The sequence below is a fragment of the Manihot esculenta genome, chromosome 1, assembly GCF_001659605.2.
Source record: "Manihot esculenta cultivar AM560-2 chromosome 1, M.esculenta_v8, whole genome shotgun sequence".
Classification (NCBI taxonomy): domain Eukaryota; kingdom Viridiplantae; phylum Streptophyta; class Magnoliopsida; order Malpighiales; family Euphorbiaceae; genus Manihot; species Manihot esculenta.
Genome location: NC_035161.2, coordinates 37,274,419 through 37,293,424, shown reverse-complemented (window position 1 = coordinate 37,293,424; position 19,006 = coordinate 37,274,419). Strand labels below are relative to the sequence as shown.

General features: G+C 34.7%; 3 protein-coding genes across 4 annotated transcripts; all 3 read left to right on the top strand.

Annotated features, from left to right (window-relative positions):
* The first annotated feature begins 2,104 nt into the window (after window positions 1-2,104).
* On the top strand, window positions 2,105-7,659 carry LOC110610863 (probable alpha,alpha-trehalose-phosphate synthase [UDP-forming] 9). The gene is made up of 4 exons (XM_021750944.2): window positions 2,105-2,314; window positions 4,180-6,224; window positions 6,315-6,588; window positions 6,737-7,659. The coding sequence occupies exons 2-4, from the start codon at window positions 4,237-4,239 to the stop codon at window positions 7,058-7,060; spliced, it is 2,586 nt and encodes an 861-aa protein (XP_021606636.1). The 5' UTR covers window positions 2,105-2,314; window positions 4,180-4,236; the 3' UTR covers window positions 7,061-7,659.
* Window positions 7,660-11,561: 3,902 nt separating this feature from the next.
* Window positions 11,562-18,964, top strand: LOC110611281. Of its 2 annotated transcripts, none has more exons than XM_043960782.1 (9): window positions 11,562-12,027; window positions 12,119-12,224; window positions 12,360-12,536; window positions 13,486-13,656; window positions 13,863-14,075; window positions 14,157-14,245; window positions 14,911-16,636; window positions 16,947-16,992; window positions 18,527-18,964. In XM_043960782.1, exons 2-7 carry the CDS (start codon window positions 12,185-12,187, stop codon window positions 15,583-15,585), a joined length of 1,365 nt encoding a protein of 454 aa, XP_043816717.1. In that variant the 5' UTR covers window positions 11,562-12,027; window positions 12,119-12,184; the 3' UTR covers window positions 15,586-16,636; window positions 16,947-16,992; window positions 18,527-18,964. The 2 variants fall into 2 exon arrangements, with proteins under 2 accessions (XP_043816717.1, XP_021607195.1); XM_021751503.2 differs by having other exon boundaries at window positions 11,563-12,027; window positions 12,144-12,224.
* LOC110613238 (30S ribosomal protein S16-2, chloroplastic/mitochondrial) lies at window positions 16,354-18,964 on the top strand. The gene is made up of 3 exons (XM_021754275.2): window positions 16,354-16,636; window positions 16,947-16,992; window positions 18,527-18,964. The coding sequence occupies exons 1-3, from the start codon at window positions 16,504-16,506 to the stop codon at window positions 18,756-18,758; spliced, it is 411 nt and encodes a 136-aa protein (XP_021609967.1). The 5' UTR covers window positions 16,354-16,503; the 3' UTR covers window positions 18,759-18,964.
* Window positions 18,965-19,006: the final 42 nt, after the last annotated feature.

Here is a 19,006-nt window from a genome sequence, read left to right as displayed (position 1 = left end):
TTAACAAAATTCCCACTCCCCCATTCCTTGCTAAAAAAAAAATTACTCTCAAAATATATATGGGACGAAATCACTATAATCTCCCATAATAATATTTATTTATATATGATAAATTTAATTGAAATTTAAGACTTATGAATTTAAAATAATATTATAATAATTACATAAACTATATTTATAGTATTTCTCTGTATGAATTAAAAATGTAATTAATATATTTAAAGTAATAAATTTTATAGCGTTTTCAATGTATCCTTCACTTATATTGTTGTATTACTAAAGTGTTTCTGAAATTAATGAAATTTTTTAATAAATATTTAATGAAAATAAATTTGAAAAATTAAATAAATTAACATTAAAAATTAATTTAAAATTAATGAAAAATGGAGAGAGAGCATTATTGTCCCTCCCCTTCCCCCAAAGGAGAGACAATATTGAAGTAATTCAAACATTAATCCGTTGTCCCGTGAATGGTGTCAAAAGGCGAAAGGCAAATATGTAAATAGGTGAAAAGAGAACATTCTCGTTTTGTAGTGCTCATCGCCTTATCCAGTTGCCAGCTAGGAACTGGTTGGGTCGAGCAGCAAACAGAAGCGCCGCGCCGTGATGTCTGGGCCACGCTCTCCCACTCAAATTCTTTTTAGTACAATTTTAGCCTTTAGCCTCCCTACCTTTTCTTTTCCCCCTTTTTTTCTACTAATAAAATTTTAAAAAACAACATGTATTGTATGCCGTTATTCAGATAAGTTAATATACGCTGGGTACTGTGATAATGAATCTTATAATATTATTATATTCCTCCACCTATATTTATACATCTATTTATTAATAGAATGTAATTAATACAATTTTATATTTTTTAATATGCCATATGTGTATATAATTTCACAATTTATTTAAACAGAAACAGCTTACATAATTAAAAAATAAATTATTATTAGAAAAAACGTCAAAACTTCAGACTGGATAAATATATGTATATATATATTTCAATTTGTATAGGAGGGAGAAGTATTGTTATTATTGTTGGGAGGGAAAGACGCCACCTTGGTCCGGGGGTTTCCTTACCCTGCCCAGCTGTCATTTATGAGCACACAGCTCATCTCCTTCCAACTTCTGACAGATAGCCTTTTTATTTGGAGGGCTACCTTCTCTTTTATTTACTCATTTCTGACCTTTACCTTATTGGTCAATCGTGATACATATTCCATTTTGCTCTATCCCTATTTCTTTTTTCTTTTTTCTTTTTTTATCAACTTTCTCTATCTCTTCTAATTTTTTATCTGTTTATAGTAAATATTATATACGAGGGAGAGGCATAGAAATCACTAATCTTATCGCTTAAGGATGAATGATTAATTAATTAATTTGAAGTGAAGATAATATAAATGGGTTTTTTTTCTTTTAATATATAAATCTAAGATTATATAAAGAAAGTGAAAAGTTCCACTAGTGGTAGGTTGGATTGGCATTCATACTCATACATATAATAATATAACCCTGTCGACTAAGGTATTTATAAAACAAATGAAAAAGAAAATTAATGTGTTAGCGGAGGATAATGTAATTTATTCAATGCCTTAAACGCCACGTTTTATGTCTAAGCTACCCCTCATCCTCTTTCATTTTCTCACTTAATTTCAGATTAGCAGTAGCACCAACCACTATTGACCATTGAATAGTTTTTTAATGTTGAATAATATTTAGATGCCACGGCCGACATTAGGTGAGTTATTCTGGCTAATTTTATTATTATTTTTTATGAAAATGACCAATCTTCAAATCACATTTGCCCCTCCGTTCCCATATCCTTCAGTCATAGTTCAACGAAGACCGACTAACAAACTTAGGCTACTTCCAATCTAATTGTAAGTAAGTTCAAGCTATTTTCTTAAGTAAGGTGTTATGCAATTTAAAATAATAAATTTATTATTATTTATATTGAAGAAGAGAGGAGGGCATTTTGGTAAATGGATTGAGGGGTTGAAAATTGGAAACGTGATCCAAAATAAAACCATAGTTAAAAAGTAACCGGTGTTTAGTTGGGTCGACTCCATCTCTATCCAACGCAGAGACGTCTCGTATATATACATCTCCTTTTCCCACATTCTCATCTTTACTTTCTCATTTAATTAGCCAATTCTCTCTCTCTCTCCCCATCTCCATTGAAAATCCAACACAGCTTCCATTTCCTCTTCCTTTAACTGCCTTTTTAGTTTTCTTTCCTTTTTTCCCCATACCTCGTAGCCAACCCAAACTCGCCGGTTTTTGCCTAACTAAATCCTTCTCTGGTCTCCGGTTTGTTAACCGCAAGGTAAGTCGGATATTATCTTTATATTTGATCTGCTGTTAATGTACAGCTCCTTTTTCTGCTTGTTTAACATGAAAATGCTGAGGTTGAGGAGAGAAGAATTTGTCCGTTTGTTTGTTTATTTATTTATTTGTATAGTTGGGAGCGTTTTCTCTGCAAGCAAACGGGAAAAATATTGATAATTTGATCTGATAGTGATTTAAGTTTTGTTTTTAGACTTATAGTTTATTAACATGTCTGTTTGTTTGTATGTATTTATATGTAAGATCATCGAGTTTGGATTATATTTAGAAAAGTTAAGATCCAGTAATTCAGCGGCATTGGCTACGAGTCTTTTTTTTTTTTATATAATTTTTTATTTATAGCTGTTAGCTTTATTTATCTTTTAGCTTTGGTTTATTGAATTTAAGAGTAAATGAACAAATCTACAGGTACGAGATCACTTTATTGTAATCTAGTTTCACTATTTTACCCAGAGAGAGAGAGAGAGAGAGAGAGAGAGAGAATCCTCTTGCTAGTCTTTTTTTAACATTATATTTTAAGTATGTATACATTTTTACGTTTACTTTCAATGAAAATTGAATTGTAGTTATCCAAATTCATTTGGGAACTTTATTTAAGATACTCCGCCTCAATTTCCCCCTTATCTTTTGTATGATCATGTAGGTAGCAGACTTATATGCAACTCTGTTTTGTTTTTATTTTTTCTTCTATATGATGGTTGTTTCGGCAGTTATTTTCCACCTTTAAAATTATTTGTCTACAGCTAAGGAGGCCTTGGCTTGTGTAATGAATATGTGCATGATCCTGTAGTGCTTAAGCTTGAGTCACTAGAATGATGTGCAGTCTATGCATCCAAAATGCATCAAAATTTTCAAATATAGAAGTAGTAACACAAACGAGACAGAATGATTGGACTTGGATGGGATGTAGAATGACTAAATGTGGTTGAAATTTATGCTGCTAGTAAGCAATGTTTTAGGCACAGCCTTCAGTAATATTCTCAATCAGGGAACGGAATCGATCCAAGTCAGAGTGTTTTTTGAAGTTATGTGACTGTCACTTCCCTCTGCAACAATGAATCTATGTTTAGATAATGTCAGGGTAATATCTGAAGGCAAACAGGAAAATAAAGATTGAGAGAATGGATGGAGAAGAGAAATGACACAAATTTTATGTTGTTTGGCAGTGTTATGAAGCTTACTAATGATGTTAATTTTTACAATTCAAATGCTATAATATTTTTTTCCTCGATAAACATTAGTCATATTTATAGAAACACCAGTACAGCATGCTTTCAGCTTCTCTTGCACCTCTATCCAGACATATACTTCACCTAAATAGCATCGCATGGCTGCTGCAAAATCAGGATTTATAAAGTTTTCATAATTTTGACCTCCATTGTCATTGCATTTCTATATTTATTGCCACTGCGATCTTCATCTCTGCACTGTGGATGAGCTACCTTCTTCACTGGCCGACTTCTAGCAATTGTTATGGCCTTTGGAATTGCAGCCATGTGGAACAAACTTTTGGCTTTTGTGTTTTTGTTTTGGCAAAGGTGGATTTGTGATTATTTATTGTTGTAAATTCAATCAAGACAGGAAATATATGTTTTCTTATTTTTTGAGGACAATTTCTGAAATATGCAAGTTGATGGTGCATTTCTTTTCTTGTTTGAGCCTGCTTAGTTAAGCATGGCATTGGGGATTCTGAACTGAAAATTATGTACAATAAAATAATTAGAATTTTTTATATTCCATATATGATGTTCATTTGAATTATTAGAGTCGTACTGTAATGTTCGTTGGAAGTGATGATGACCGAATGGCGTAGTTTTCATTTTAAATAAATTTTTTTCCCTGTAGGTCTGAGTTTCTGTGAACAAACTATTTATAGTTGGAAGTTTGTTATCTTAATGAGTTATGGTGTCAAGATCGTGTCTGAATATTTTGGATTTGGCCTCTGGGAATCTGTTGGAAATTCCTCATACTCCAAGATCTATTCCTAGAGTGATGACTGTCCCTGGGATTATCTCTGATTTGGATGGTTATGGCAGTAATGATGGGGACTCAGAGAATGCTTCATCGATTTGTCGTGAGCGGATAATTATTGTGGCAAACATGTTGCCTTTACATGCTAAAAAGGATCCAGAAACTGCCAAGTGGTTCTTCAGTTGGGATGAAGATTCACTTTATTTGCAACTAAAGGATGGTTTGTCCCCTGAAACTGAGGTTATTTATGTTGGGTCTCTAAAGGCTGATATAAAGGCTAGTGAGCAGGAAGAAGTTTCCCAACAACTGCTTGAGAATTTCAACTGTGTCCCTACTTTTCTACCCCAAGACCTACAGAAGAAGTTTTATCTTGGGTTCTGTAAACAGCAATTATGGCCTCTTTTTCACTACATGTTGCCTATGTGCCCAGACCATGGCGATCGCTTTGAACGTGTTGTTTGGCAGGCCTATGTTTCAGCAAATAAAATGTTTGCAGACAAGGTCATGGAAATAATCAGTCCCGAGGAAGATTATGTTTGGGTTCATGACTATCACTTGATGCTTCTTCCAACCTTTCTGAGGAAAGCTTACAATAGAGTCAAGCTTGGATTCTTCCTCCACAGTCCATTTCCTTCATCGGAAATATACCGAACACTTCCAGTTCGAGATGAAATTCTGAGGGGGCTTCTGAATTGTGACCTAATTGGTTTTCATACATTTGATTATGCGCGGCACTTTCTCTCCTGCTGCAGCAGAATGCTTGGCTTGGATTATGAATCTAAGAGGGGACACATTGGACTTGATTACTTTGGCCGTACAGTGTACATCAAAATATTGCCTGTAGGTATACACATGGGTCGGCTTGAATCAGTAATGAACCTTCCTTCTACTTCTGTTAAAGTCAAAGAAATTCAAGAACAGTTGGGTGGGAGGAAAGTGATTCTTGGTATTGATGACATGGACATATTCAAAGGAATCAGTCTGAAATTATTGGCAATGGAACAACTCTTGCAACAACATCCAGAGTTGCGGGGGAAAGTGGTCCTAGTTCAGATTGTGAATCCTGCAAGGGGATCAGGGAAAGATGTCCAAGAAGCAAAGAGGGAGACATACTTAACTGCCAAAAGGATCAATGAAGTTTATGGTTCACCCAAATATGAACCAGTCATTCTGATTGATCGTCCTGTTCCTCGGTATGAGAAGACTGCATATTATGCTTTAGCAGAATGTTGCATAGTAAGTGCAGTGAGGGATGGGATGAATTTAGTGCCCTATAAATATATCGTTTGCAGGCAGGGCACCCTGTATATGGACAAAGCCATGGGCACAGCATCAGATTCTCCTCGCAAAAGCATGATTGTTGTTTCAGAGTTCATTGGTTGCTCACCTTCTCTAAGTGGAGCAATTAGGGTGAACCCATGGGATATTGATGCCGTGGCTGATGCCTTGAATTTGGCCATCACCATGCCAGAATCTGAGAAGCAGTTGCGCCATGAGAAGCATTATCGTTATGTCAGTACTCACGATGTAGCTTATTGGGCACGCAGCTTTATGCAGGATTTGGAGAGAGCTTGCCAAGATCATTATAATAAAAGGTGTTGGGGAATTGGATTTGGCCTGGGATTCAGAGTTGTGTCTCTTTCTCCTAGTTTCAGGAGGTTGGGTGTCGAGCACATTGTCTCAGCTTATAAACGGACAAATAGAAGAGCAATATTTCTGGACTATGATGGTACTGTTGTTCCACATACATCTATTGTTAAAAGCCCCAGCCCTGAAGTCATGTCTGTTCTGACAACTCTATGCAATGATCCAAATAACACTGTATTTATAGTCAGCGGGAGAGCAAGAAATTCATTGAGCGAGTGGCTTGATCCATGTGAGAGATTAGGAATAGCAGCTGAACATGGATACTTCATGAGGTAGGTGAATTATATGATTCAAACAAAGCTTGTGATCTGAAATGACATACAAAATGATGATTTGTTCTGTTCTTTTATGTTTCTTTTCAGGTGGGATAAAACCTGTGAGTGGGAAACCAAGTCTGTTGCTGATGATCTTGATTGGAAAAATATTGTGGAACCTATAATGGGACTATATACAGAGACAACTGATGGCTCCAATATAGAGTTGAAGGAGAGTGCATTGGTGTGGCACCATCAAGATGCAGACCCAGACTTTGGATCCTGCCAAGCTAAAGAATTGTTGGATCATCTTGAAAATGTCCTTGCAAATGAACCAGCTGTGGTTAAGCGGGGCCAACATATTGTTGAAGTTAAGCCACAGGTACAACTGTGAGCCCCCCCCCCCCCCAAAAAAAAAAAAAGAAAAAGAAGAAAAACACATCACTTTCTCTCTCACACGCGCACACACCCACAGAAAACTCTTATCAAGCAGATGTTAATTAATGCATTATATATTTTTTATCCTTCAGGGAATAAGTAAAGGATTTGTTGCTGAAAAGGTTCTTTTAAATATGGTTAATCGTGGGAAGCCACCCGATTTTGTATTGTGCATTGGTGATGATAAATCAGACGAGGACATGTTTGAGAGTATACTAAGCACAGTTTCAGGACCAACTTTGACTGTGGCACCAGAGATCTTCGCCTGCACTGTTGGGCGGAAGCCAAGCAAGGCTAAGTATTATCTAGATGATACTGTTGATGTTGTGAAATTGCTTCAAGGCCTTTCAGCTGCTTCGTGCCCAAAGCCCAAGTGTATTGAAAACATACTGGTTTCTTTTGAGAGTGCTATTTGAGTAAGCTGGCACATTTCATGCGCTGGAAAAATCATTTTGATTTTGAGGGTCTTCCACCTGTGAATAAAGATGAATTCTGGCTGTTGATTGATTTGAGATGATGCACAGTGGAGCCTTGCCGGTGCAGTTCTGGTATTAGGCATCTCTTTACGTTGATGATTGGGGTAGATGAAGATGGATCTCTGGGAGACAGGGGATTGACTATTTTTATTGAGTTATTCTTGTATAGGTTGAGTTATTCTTGTATAGGTTGAGATAAGTTCTTGCATTTACTGCCTTAGTGGTGCCGGTAGGAGTTGTCCTCAGTAGCTGCCTTTCAAATTTTCACGGTAACTCTCCCCCCTCTCCCATTTCCCTTTTCCTCGTTTCAGATTATGAGCCACCATTACGATGTATAGGTACACTGTTGTTATCACAATACGCATGTCAATTTGATACTAAAATTCCTATGGGTTTATTAGTAGCAAGTAGAGACAGGAGATTAATTTCCGATGACATTGAAGCATTGGAGGTTGGTGGCAACGGCATGTTGTAAATAGTTATGCATACAACCATCTTTGAATATTTCGATTTTCAATAGAAAATGTTGCTTTCTTAAAGTCCTAGTTTGTGTACAATGGGCTCCTGAGGGATGCTTTTAATGCTGGTAGCGAAGCAAGGACTAACATGCATCAGTAGATTGGTGTACAATGTGATGCAAAAGATGTAGAAAGTGATGTTATAGGATGGGTGGTTATCACTGATTCAAGTTTCTCTTCTGATTGTGAACACAAACAATAATGGGTAATGAGAGCCCTTGAATTAACAGACACAGTTGCTTGTGTCGAATTTGAGGAAAACATAGGAATTATCGTTAGGTGGAACATCTACTCATATTTAAGACAATCCCATAACTATAGATATTATTATAATATTTATATTTCATTCTTTTATGGGGGGCAAAGTTATTTTACACAGCTAAAATGATTGTGCCTATGATTTCTCAAGTCAATCGAAAGTACATTCTCGAAATTGCCCTTTTGACTCCCGTTATTTTATATATTACAATCATTTCATTTGTACCTCTTGCATGTAGTTCTACAATAGTCGGTGGATATTAATTATTTTAGCCTAGTGATAAGAAAATATTTATCCAATTGTGATTTTATCATTGTTGCGTTATAAATGAGTTGCTGACATTGAAGTTCATAGAAACGTAGAGAGACAACATGCAAGTGGAAATAACAATTGAGGCAGCAACGTATTTTAGTAGTGAAAATATACCATTTCAGATAATGAAAAATAACATTTTTTTTTGTTAGTTTAGTTTAAATTCAAAATTTTACTATAATACTAATGTTCTTAAATTAAAACTCATTTATTATATTAATTACATATTTGAAAACTAGAAACATAATCATTTGATATTGCAATACCATTGTCTGTTGGTAAATTCATTTATTAATATGATGAATTTTATAGGCAGGATTTTGTGAAACTTTAACAGGTACTGTTGACGAGTGTGGTGTGTGGATAAGAAAGCGTAGCAGAGGGCGGTTTGTGGGATCCCATGTTGGTTCATAAGTGCCCTAACTGATAAATTGCCTGTGCTTTTCTTTTTGTTTTCATTCGCCAAAAACTTTATTGATAGGGAAAATTTGAATTTAATAATATTAGAATAATACAGTTTGTTATAAAACTTTTTTTTTTCAATAGTATTTTAATTGTGTTTTTCTTTAAAGAGTACTTTTGACTATAATATAATGCAAATTCAAACTTTATTAAATTTTAGTGAAAGTAAATATTAATTATATTACAGTCCACCAAAAATAACCTAATTCCATTAGCCTTGCTCATTATTTTCATTAAGCTAAATGCAACAATAACGGATGGTGCTTCAGAATTTCTACGCCAGACCTCAATTTTCATCCTAAGGAATTTTGGTTCATCTCTATAGGGATGTAAAATATATATATATATATAACGAGTAGGCCGAGCTGTAGCTTAAGTAAAGGACATATGTGGGCTATACCGGCTTAGCCAGCCCATAGTGCGAGTTGTCGTTAGCTGTCAGCCTTGTGTCGAGAGAAATGCCTGAAGAATTAATCCAACTATCGGCACCGTCCTGACTGGCCAACATCAGGACGCCCTTGGGGCTATGACCACTCGACCATCTATGGTTGCATGTGTTTATGGGGCATCATCTGTTCTCCACACCTTGATTTGTAGGTTATTCAAGTTTAGCTTATCTTTCCTCGAGCTTAGTAAATTCTTTTCTTTTCGGTCTTTTGAATTGTTGTAGGAAACTCTTTTAAGCCTTTGCTGACGCTCTTATCTTATTGAGTAGCCGGCGTATTGATGGAGAGGCAGTGGTAATTGAGCATGCAACCGGGTTTGGCTTTGGGTTAGAGCTTTTATCGGATTTAGGGTTAAAAAATCTGGGTCTTAATTGTTCTTTTCTGATATTTTAGTTTTTGGACCTTTCTTGTTTTGTTTGCTGAATGTATGGATTTTTCTGTAATTTTTTATTTTTTACTTTTCGATTTAAAATTTAAATAAAAAAAAAAAAGGAAATGTGGAATTCAATTCACCCTTGAACACATGTTCTCTTTAAACTCCAGTTCATTTTATCTCTCGCTTGCCCTGCGGTTCAAATTTGTTTTTCCTTTTTTATTTTATTTGAAAAAAAAAAACAATTCTATACTTGTCATGTACTTATGGCTTAATTTCTAATTTTTAGTTTTATATTATTATCCGTTTATAAGGAGTAGAGTCAATTTCCCTTAAAAATGTTAAGATGAAAAAAAAAATTGTTTTTATTTCCTTGAATTATAATTAGATGGATTAAAAATCAAACAATGACGTAATTAAAATATAAATATGAAAAGAAATTAACATTTAATATAATTTACTAATTTAATTACATTTACTATTATTACAATTTTTTTAATTTTATTTCGAATCAAATATATTATAATAATATTATATATTTAAAAAATATAAAAAAATAAAATAATTGATGTGTGACTGTAATAACATATCATTAGACTTTATATTTTAAAAATATAATTTTTACATTAAGTCCGAATCAATTCAGAATCATAGTAAAAAATCAAAAGTTTATGGATGAATCGAAACTGATTTATTAATAAATAAAAAAATAATAATAATAAATAATTTTTTTTAAAAAATTATAATTATAATTTAAATATTTTAGAAAATAATTTTAAACTTTAAATAAAATATTTACTTGAAATTAAAATTTTATAATAATAAATGAAAGTAAACATTATTATATTTATATGAAATAATGAATTTTTATGTACTTTCTAATTAAAAAAATAAAAAGTTAAAGTAAATTAATAATTTAATTTAACTAATAAAATAAATTATTAACAATATTAATTATTGAAATTATAATTTTTGCCTTTTTTTAATATGTCGGTCGTTAGTTGATAATTATTTTATATTAATGTAATTTGATAAAGCACATATTTATAATACATATTTTAAATATAAATTTATTATTGTGAAAGAATTAATCCAATTGATTAAGGAAATTTATTTAGTGTGTGGTAGTTGTGACTTCAATTCTTATTGAGAGTTTTTTTTTTTTTTTAATTAAAGGATAATGATTTATTTAAAAAATTAAATTCAAATGGTTTGATTTACAGTTTTGATTAAAATTCAGCCGCAGTTAAATTAATTTGGCTGGTCCGATTTTAACACCCATGCTGATTAGTAAATATTTTTGAAATTGATATACAATTTTATAAGCTGCTATTCAATGTCAGGATTTTGGACAAGATGGTAATTTAAAGTGAAATTATTATCTTCATTTATTTTGTATGAAGTAAGAAATTGTAGAAATTCAATTTTTTCGCTAATTTTTATTTTTAAAATAAATATAATTATTTTTTAAAATATCATTTAAATTATTTTTATTGCAAATGAATTTCTAAAGAAAGCTATCATCTCTCTTTTCATTTTTTTTTTTTAAAAGAAATTATATATTTACTGTACAATCTCATATTCCAATGCTTTGCATTCCTTCATGCTTTAATTTATTGAGCTTAAACAAAAACTTATAATTTAGCATGTTAGAAAGTTCTTTAAACTTACACCTCTCTCTTCTTTTTCATTTTTACGTTCACCTCATAACTCACACCACTGCTCAGTCAAGAAGGAAAAGCAAAAAAAAAAAAAAAAAAAAGAAAATCATAAAAAGATAGGCCTATTTCACGCACATGTGACCACCTACCTCACATCATAGATCAGCATTGCGAATGCGGCCTTCCAAAAAATGGGAAAATTTAAGGCATGGTGGGTGGGAATTAGCAAGAACCCATTAAAGGCCCGCCCGCCCATGTGTATCAAGTTAAAACACAGCCTCAGCCTCAGGCTCAGCGAGTGTTTAGGCAGGGAATATATGTGGCGCTGCTTCCTGGTTTTGTTGTTTGTTACAGTTATAAACCCTTCAATAATTAAATAAAAAAAAATAAAAAAGAGGTATTTAAGCATGCAAATGACAGAGCAGAACATGATTCTCTCTCCCACAGCACTGCTGCCCCCACTGAGCTAGTGACCTCACTTGCTTTTTCTCTTCTTTTTTTTCTCTCTTTCTGTCTTTTTCTCCTCCTTTCCTATCCTCCATTTCACTTTCTAATTTATACTCTCAAAAACACACTGTTCATCACTCTCTTCTCCGGTTAAAAATCAAAAGCTCTTTTAAAAATACTGTTTTTGAGCATCTCCCTTTGGCCCCATTTCATATCAAAGCTTACTTTTTTTTGGATTCAAACCCAGATAACTAGTAGGGTTTCTTCAAATGCCCAGAGCTTGAATCTTAATCTTTTAGCTTTTCTTTTGGTTCCTCTTCAGAAAAGGAGCAATGGGTGTAATGGGCAAGAATTTGTTGGTTTTGCTCCTTATGTTCTTGCTGCTTTTTGGAGGTGTCTCTTCAGCTCCTTCTACTACTTCACCTGCAAGTGAGTGCGTTTATTTGAGCTTGGAAGCTGCTTTTTTTTTTGTTTGATCTGTTTTTTGTTCTTTCTTAGCTTATGGCTTGCTTGATTACAGCAAATCTCTTTTTTTGCCCTTGCAGAGATTGTCAGTGGGTTATTCTCTAATGTGGCTTCTGCTTTTATGAAATGGTTATGGTCTCTCAAAGCCACTACTAAAACAGGTTTAGATCTCTGATTCTGATACCCACATTTTATCTTCCTTTTTGTTTTTCCCCTTCTCTTTTTTTTTCTTGTGGTATTCAACTGTTGCTTTGTGGATTTATCTGATATGTGGTTCATGGAATTTGTGTGCACAGCGATTTCTGGCCGGCCGACGATGAAATTTGAAAGTGGGTATACTGTTGAGACGGTGTTCGACGGAAGCAAGCTTGGGATTGAGCCTTACTCTGTGGAGGTGTTGCCCAGTGGGGAGCTTCTAATTCTGGACTCCGCTAACAGTAACATTTACAGGATATCCTCTTCCCTGTCTCTATGTAAGTGGGCTTTTGTAATGTCCTGGGATATTGCTTGATTGGCCTTGTTTTTTAAGAAGTATTTCTAGTTTGTGTGGCACTATCTCTTGGAGTATTGTCAATTTTTTCCCTCTACCGAACTTTCATTTGCCAAAAAGTTACTGTGTTTAATTGGTGTTACTGAAACTCCAGTACACTCCAGCTTTTGTAAAACCAGAAAGAATTTCATCTTTTATAAAACCTTAAACAACTTGAGCTTATTTGTCCTGAATTAGTAATTAGGTGCTTGAAAAGGATAGCTTCATGATTTGGTGGTTTGGGTACCTTTCTTCCAAAATTTGTGTTCAAAATATCCAATGCATTGGATGCTTATGCAATATTCAAGCTGGCTGTCTCAAGTGGCAAGCTTTCTACCAAATATTATTCTCTTTTGCTCTGGTTACTTCCGAGGAGATGTAATCCAGAGAATAATCTGCAAAATAAAATATTGTTTTTCCGTACCTCCTTTGAGCTTGTTGTCTTATGTGGCATGCAGGCTTTTTTGTGTAAACTAAATATGTTTCCCGTTGTATTTTAGTTGGTCTTGGGAATATCAGATCTAAAGGGTGATCCTTAAAAAAAATGCCATCACTCTTTAGTGGAAATGAAAAAAATAGAATGGTACTCCAAATGCTATGTCAAGATTTGGAGAGACAGTTGAGAGATCCTAACATGAACTTTATTTCTCAGGAAAAGGTCTTATAGTTTGTGAAATGGTTGTATACCTTTCCAACATTATGCAAGATAACAATTATAAAGCTTACCTTTATTTAGTTGTCATGTGCTTCTAAGTCTAGGTTACCAAGGTTAGTTAGATAATTCATGATATTCTATATGATCACTTTTTGTAAGTGGGATATGATTGAAGTTTATTTTGTTTGGCCATATTTTCTATCTTTTTCCTGAATTCTTTGATGAAAACATGCTGCAGACAGCAGACCTAAGCTAGTTGCTGGATCCCCTGAAGGATACTCTGGACATGTAGATGGGAAGACTAGAGACGCAAGGATGAACCATCCAAAGGGGCTTACTATAGATGACAGGGGAAATATCTATATTGCAGACACCATGAATATGGCAATCAGGAAGATAAGTGATGCAGGTATATGCAATCTATGTTTGTATGAGCAATTTTATAGAAAATCCAAATAGGGGATTTTAAGGAAATTGTAGAGCCAGGTTTAAAAGTATATATGAACTCAGTATTGGATGCAAATTGTTACCATCTTTATACACTATTATTGGCATTGGGAAATTGAAGTCTGAAGTGAAGATTGAATGCTGATATGATGAAAACTCTTCCTACAGGGGTTACGACAATTGCAGGGGGGAAATGGGGCCGAGGAGGAGGCCATGTAGATGGAGCAAGTGAAGATGCAAAGTTTTCTAATGATTTTGATGTGGTATACATTGGAAGCAGTTGCTCTTTACTTGTTATAGACAGAGGAAATCAAGCCATTAGAGAGATCCAACTCCATTTTGATGACTGTGCTTATCAATATGGCAGTGGCTTTCCCCTTGGTAAGCAAACTTGTATACAGCTATTAACGTTCTCTTATTAGCTCAGTATAATAATTTTAGGCAATCACTTCATTATTCCAGGGATTGCAGTCCTTGTGGCAGCTGGCTTCTTTGGTTACATGCTAGCTTTGCTGCAACTTAGGGTGGGAATGATTGTTTCTTCTCAGAATGTAAGTGTCATTTTGCTCGTCTTTCAATCTCTGGTTGTTTCTGAGTAACTTTATGTCATAACCTGATAGGATGTACATACTAGGATTTACATTATTACATTGTGCAAGAATGGAACCAAAGGGGCTGCTGCCCACCACCCCCAAAAAGAAAAATCATAAAAATTTACTTGAGCCCATATTCTAAAAATTATTGGCCCAACTAAATTAAAAATCTACTGATCCGTATTTTTTAAATATAAAAAATAATTTAAAAAAGACTTAATATTGTGTGGAAGCACACCGAAAAGGTGCCTGAGTCTAACTGTTGGCTTCATTACGACACTTATGATTCTCCATTCGAATGCTTGAAGTCGTATAATGTTTTTTTTGTACTCTTCTTTGGAACTTGCTTTGCTGTGATACTGCTGGTTAGTTAAGTAGCTTCAAATAAGATCTTCAAACTTGGCTTTCATGCACATATTGGAAGAAAATACAAAGGTGCAAGCAAATTTCAAACAGAAGTTCAGTTTCTTTGAAATTACCTTCTTGGCTATACATTGCAAGTTGCAATTGCAATCTGAAGTGTGAAAAATAGCCTAGTTTCACTGCATAACGTTTATTTAGGTTTTGACAATATCTTCTACTGTATAACGAGGTATATGTTTTTAATCTTATATGCTGTAAAGGATCGGGATGCAATGAAAACAAGCACTGCAGCAAGTCCATATCAGAAACCTCTTAAATCAGTCCGGCCACCTTTAATTCCAACTGAAGATGAACAGGAGAAGCATGAAGAAGGCTTCTTTGGATCCCTTGGCAAGCTTTTTGCCAATGGTGGAGCAGCTGTTGTTGAAATTTTGGGAGGAATAATTCCTGGGATTAAAAAGAAGCCACTAAGCTATCAATACCAAAACCAGTCACAGATGCATTCAAATGCTTGGCCAGTGCAGGACAGCTTTGTGATAACAGAAGAAGATGAGCCTCCTTCCATCGAAACCAGAACGCCAACCCCAAGAAAAACCTATGCATTCATGTCCAAGGATGCTGAAAAGGTGCATCAATGGAGGCAAGGTCGAGCGTTCTATAGTGGGTGGGATGATGATATCCACCACCAGCAGCAGCAGCAGCAGCAGCAGCAGCAAAAACAACAGCATCATCATCGATATCAATCTACAACCCCACAGACTTGCTATGAGCAAAGCTATGAGAAAACAAAGGAGATAGTTTTTGGGGCAGTTCAGGAGCAGGATGGGAAGCGTGAAGCTGCGGTGATCAAGCCTGTTGATTATGGAAATCCCATTTACAATCACCACAATATTCGCTCTAGAACCAATTACGTGGGTTACAGTAATGGGTATTGATAATATACAAAAGAGATTTTGGAGTTATAAGCTGATTTGTCTATTATTATTCCTTCAAAATTTAGGATATACTTGGGATCTAGATTTTATATGAGAGAATGAAGTACTATTTGTGGAGCTGCCATAATGGCTTGAAAGGTTTGTCCTGTTCCATAAAGTCACTCCATTAGAACTGGTGGAATGTATCAAGCAATCCCTTTCCTCCTTTGATTCTTTTTGTCTCATGCCAACTTTTCATCTTCTCCCAATAATAATAATAGCTAGCTAGCTAGCTAGCCAAAGAAAAAAAAAAAAAATCTATTATCATTATTTAAGATTAGAATATCTCCTACTTTCAATTTTAATACTTTATTTCAAATATATGAATAAAATAAAATAAAATATTTCGGTGGATTTTCAATTAACTCTCTCTCTCGCGATAAAAGGATTCATCAAGGGGAATTTTATGATTAATGTTTTATTTGAGTAAATAAATTAAATAATTACTTCTCATTTTAAATTGTTACCAGAAATGCGAATTACTTTTTTTTTTCAATATTAATTAAATGTTATTTTATGAGATTCATTTATAAATACATATCATAATTTTATTATTCAGAGTAGATTATGATACTTGCATATTTTTTTCTCAAATCATCCTGTAATAGCTTATGGCTACCTTCTTCTGGGAACGGTCATGGGGATTTTATTTAATTCTAAACTGCGTCGTTTAAGTTTGTACGTACCTGTAGACAAAAAAAGTTCGTACGTGAAGTGAAGTGAATCTCTAAGCCATTTCGCGATTTACCCTTGCAAACCCTAAACCCTTTGATCGCAGCAGCCGCACCACTTAGAATCCAGCACTGAAGTTTTCGTTCACCATTTTTCTGTTTTAGTGAGTTCTAGCTTCTTATTCTATTGAGTTTCCAGTTAGAGAAGATGGTGGTGAGGATCCGATTGTCGAGATTTGGGTGCAAAAACAAACCATTTTATCGGGTCATGGCCGCGGACAGCAGATCCCCCAGAGACGGCAAGCACCTGGAAGTCCTTGGTTACTACAATCCCCTTCCAGGTATTGCCTTTGTTTTACAGTAGCAATATTTTCCATGGCAAAAAAGCTATTCTTCTTGTTGTTTGATAATGCCCTAATCAAATGGTGTTGCAAGCAACAAACTTGGGGTTCGATGGTTAAGAAATTGTCGGGGAATGGAGACTATTTTTATATTTGATCGCAAATTGTTGTAGTATTCACAACCCTCCGTTTGGCTATCAAAAGAGCAACAAAATATATGTGCGGAAATTTGCTCATAAATCATTTATGACTTTGGAGGCATGTTGTTTTTCAGTTGCTGATTCTCTGCATTGTCATGTGTCTTTCACAGGTCAAGACGGGGGCAAACGGATGGGTCTTAATTTTGAGAGAGTGAAGTAAGCATCTTTTACTGCTTTCTCTCATTTGGAAATATTGTTTTGATTTTTTAAAACATTATAATTCACTTCCAATCTTTTCCTTCCCTATATTCAATTGCTTTTAACAAAGATGCATGGCTGTATAACTATATTAGATTTCTTTTTTTTTTTTCATGGCTTCTGAGGCTCGCTCACCACAAGTTGTAAATTTTAGTGTTTTTTTTTATTCTGAAGATTTATCTTCCATCAGCATTTTGGAAATTCGAACATGTAGCAAAGTGATTGGGGGCCTAAAATATTGTATAACCTTATATGGATCTTGATTTCCTACAACTAAAAGGACATGTGAATACAGACAGAATCAAGAGTATTAGTATTCATGGATGCTAAATTTCCTCCCAAGAAGAAGGGGGGTAAAAGTAAAAGATGTGGAATTAAAGCTCTGAGTAGGACCTAGGAGATCAAAGGGCTAAGGATTATAGGAATCTTGAGACAACCAAGGGGAAGGGATGAAAGTAAACTTATGAAGCGGGTTGAAAAACCTTTGTAGCTGGGAAAGGATCTCACACTTTTAGTAAGTTAGCCATGATGTGAAGAACATGAACAATTATGCATCAATGAACTTGGGGAAGAAAGTATTGACAGTAGAAACCATCAAAGAGAGTACTGGAGTTGCAGGAGAAATGAAAAGTGGAGTGAGAGATTCCTGAATGTAGACTAGAGAGTCAATGCAGGACAGGAGATTGTAGGATAAGAAAATTTATGAAACCACGAAGATCATGGAGATATGGTCTGATAAGATGAATGTAAATGCATTTATTTCCTACTGGTTTGGCTGGAGCTTCTAGGATAAGAAAAGCTTCTTCACGCTTTAATCTGAAGAGATGAATGGAAGCACTGCATCATGGTATCAGTAGGACCTTATTTTCTCTTTTTTGTTATTTTCTGCATTGATATTGTGCTAAACCTGCAGTTATTGAAACTTGAATGGAATATGATGGTTTATGAAGACACATTTTTCCTTTTCAGATGCTACTAATGTTTTATCCTCTGTAATGTGGTTTCATTTGATCCAATTTATGTTCGACTTGCTTCCTTCATACAAGTTTCACCCATATTGCTACATTATTACTATCATTTCTTAATTCCCCTTTGTGCTATAATTTGAGTTGCATGTGCTTTTAAGGCGGCTTTTGTTAGGATGATATTCATATTTCATTTTCTTTTAATATTATGTTTTATTTCTTTCCTTGGAATCACATGAAACTGATGTGAAACTACATATGTAAGATTGTAAGTTCTTGCTCACATTCTTTGGACTGTTATTCTTTGAACCTAGTATACATTGCTTGTTTATTATGGATTTTTTCCCTCTCTAATATGCTTCAATGAATTTGTGCTTGGAAGTATTTTAAGTTCTAATTTGCCTGTTTTGTATTGTTAAGTAAAAGCAAAATATTAAACGATTGCATTATTTTCCTTGGCTAGAATGAGGGTTGTCAAGTCCTTTAGTCTCGAACCTAGTCTAAATTTGTTCTGTTGTTTTCTACAGGTATTGGTTATCAGTTGGTGCTCAGCCCTCAGACCCTGTCCAACGCATTCTTTTCAGAGCAGGGTTGCTGCCCGCTCCCCCAATGGTAGCAATCGGGCGTAAAGGTGGACCTCGGGATACACGTCCAGTTGATCCAATGACTGGGCGTATTTTGGATTCGGAGAAGATGTCCAATGCTACCAAATCAAATGCTAGTGAAAGTGCGAATGGAGCTGGAGCAACCACTACTTGAAACTTCCAGTTCTGCAGTTCCCATAGTCTTCATTTTTAAAGAGGAGCTTTTTAGGTGGGTTCTAATGATACATTCACACTGTGATTACTGGAAGGATTAATATGGTGAAAAGATGAACTCCCTGTGAACATAATGAGTGGTAACTATTTTCATTGATGAATTTCTTATACGTCCTTGAATAAGGTTATTTATCTAGCTTGGGTGAACATTTGTGTCTTTACAACTTCTCTTATTGGCTATTGCCTTCT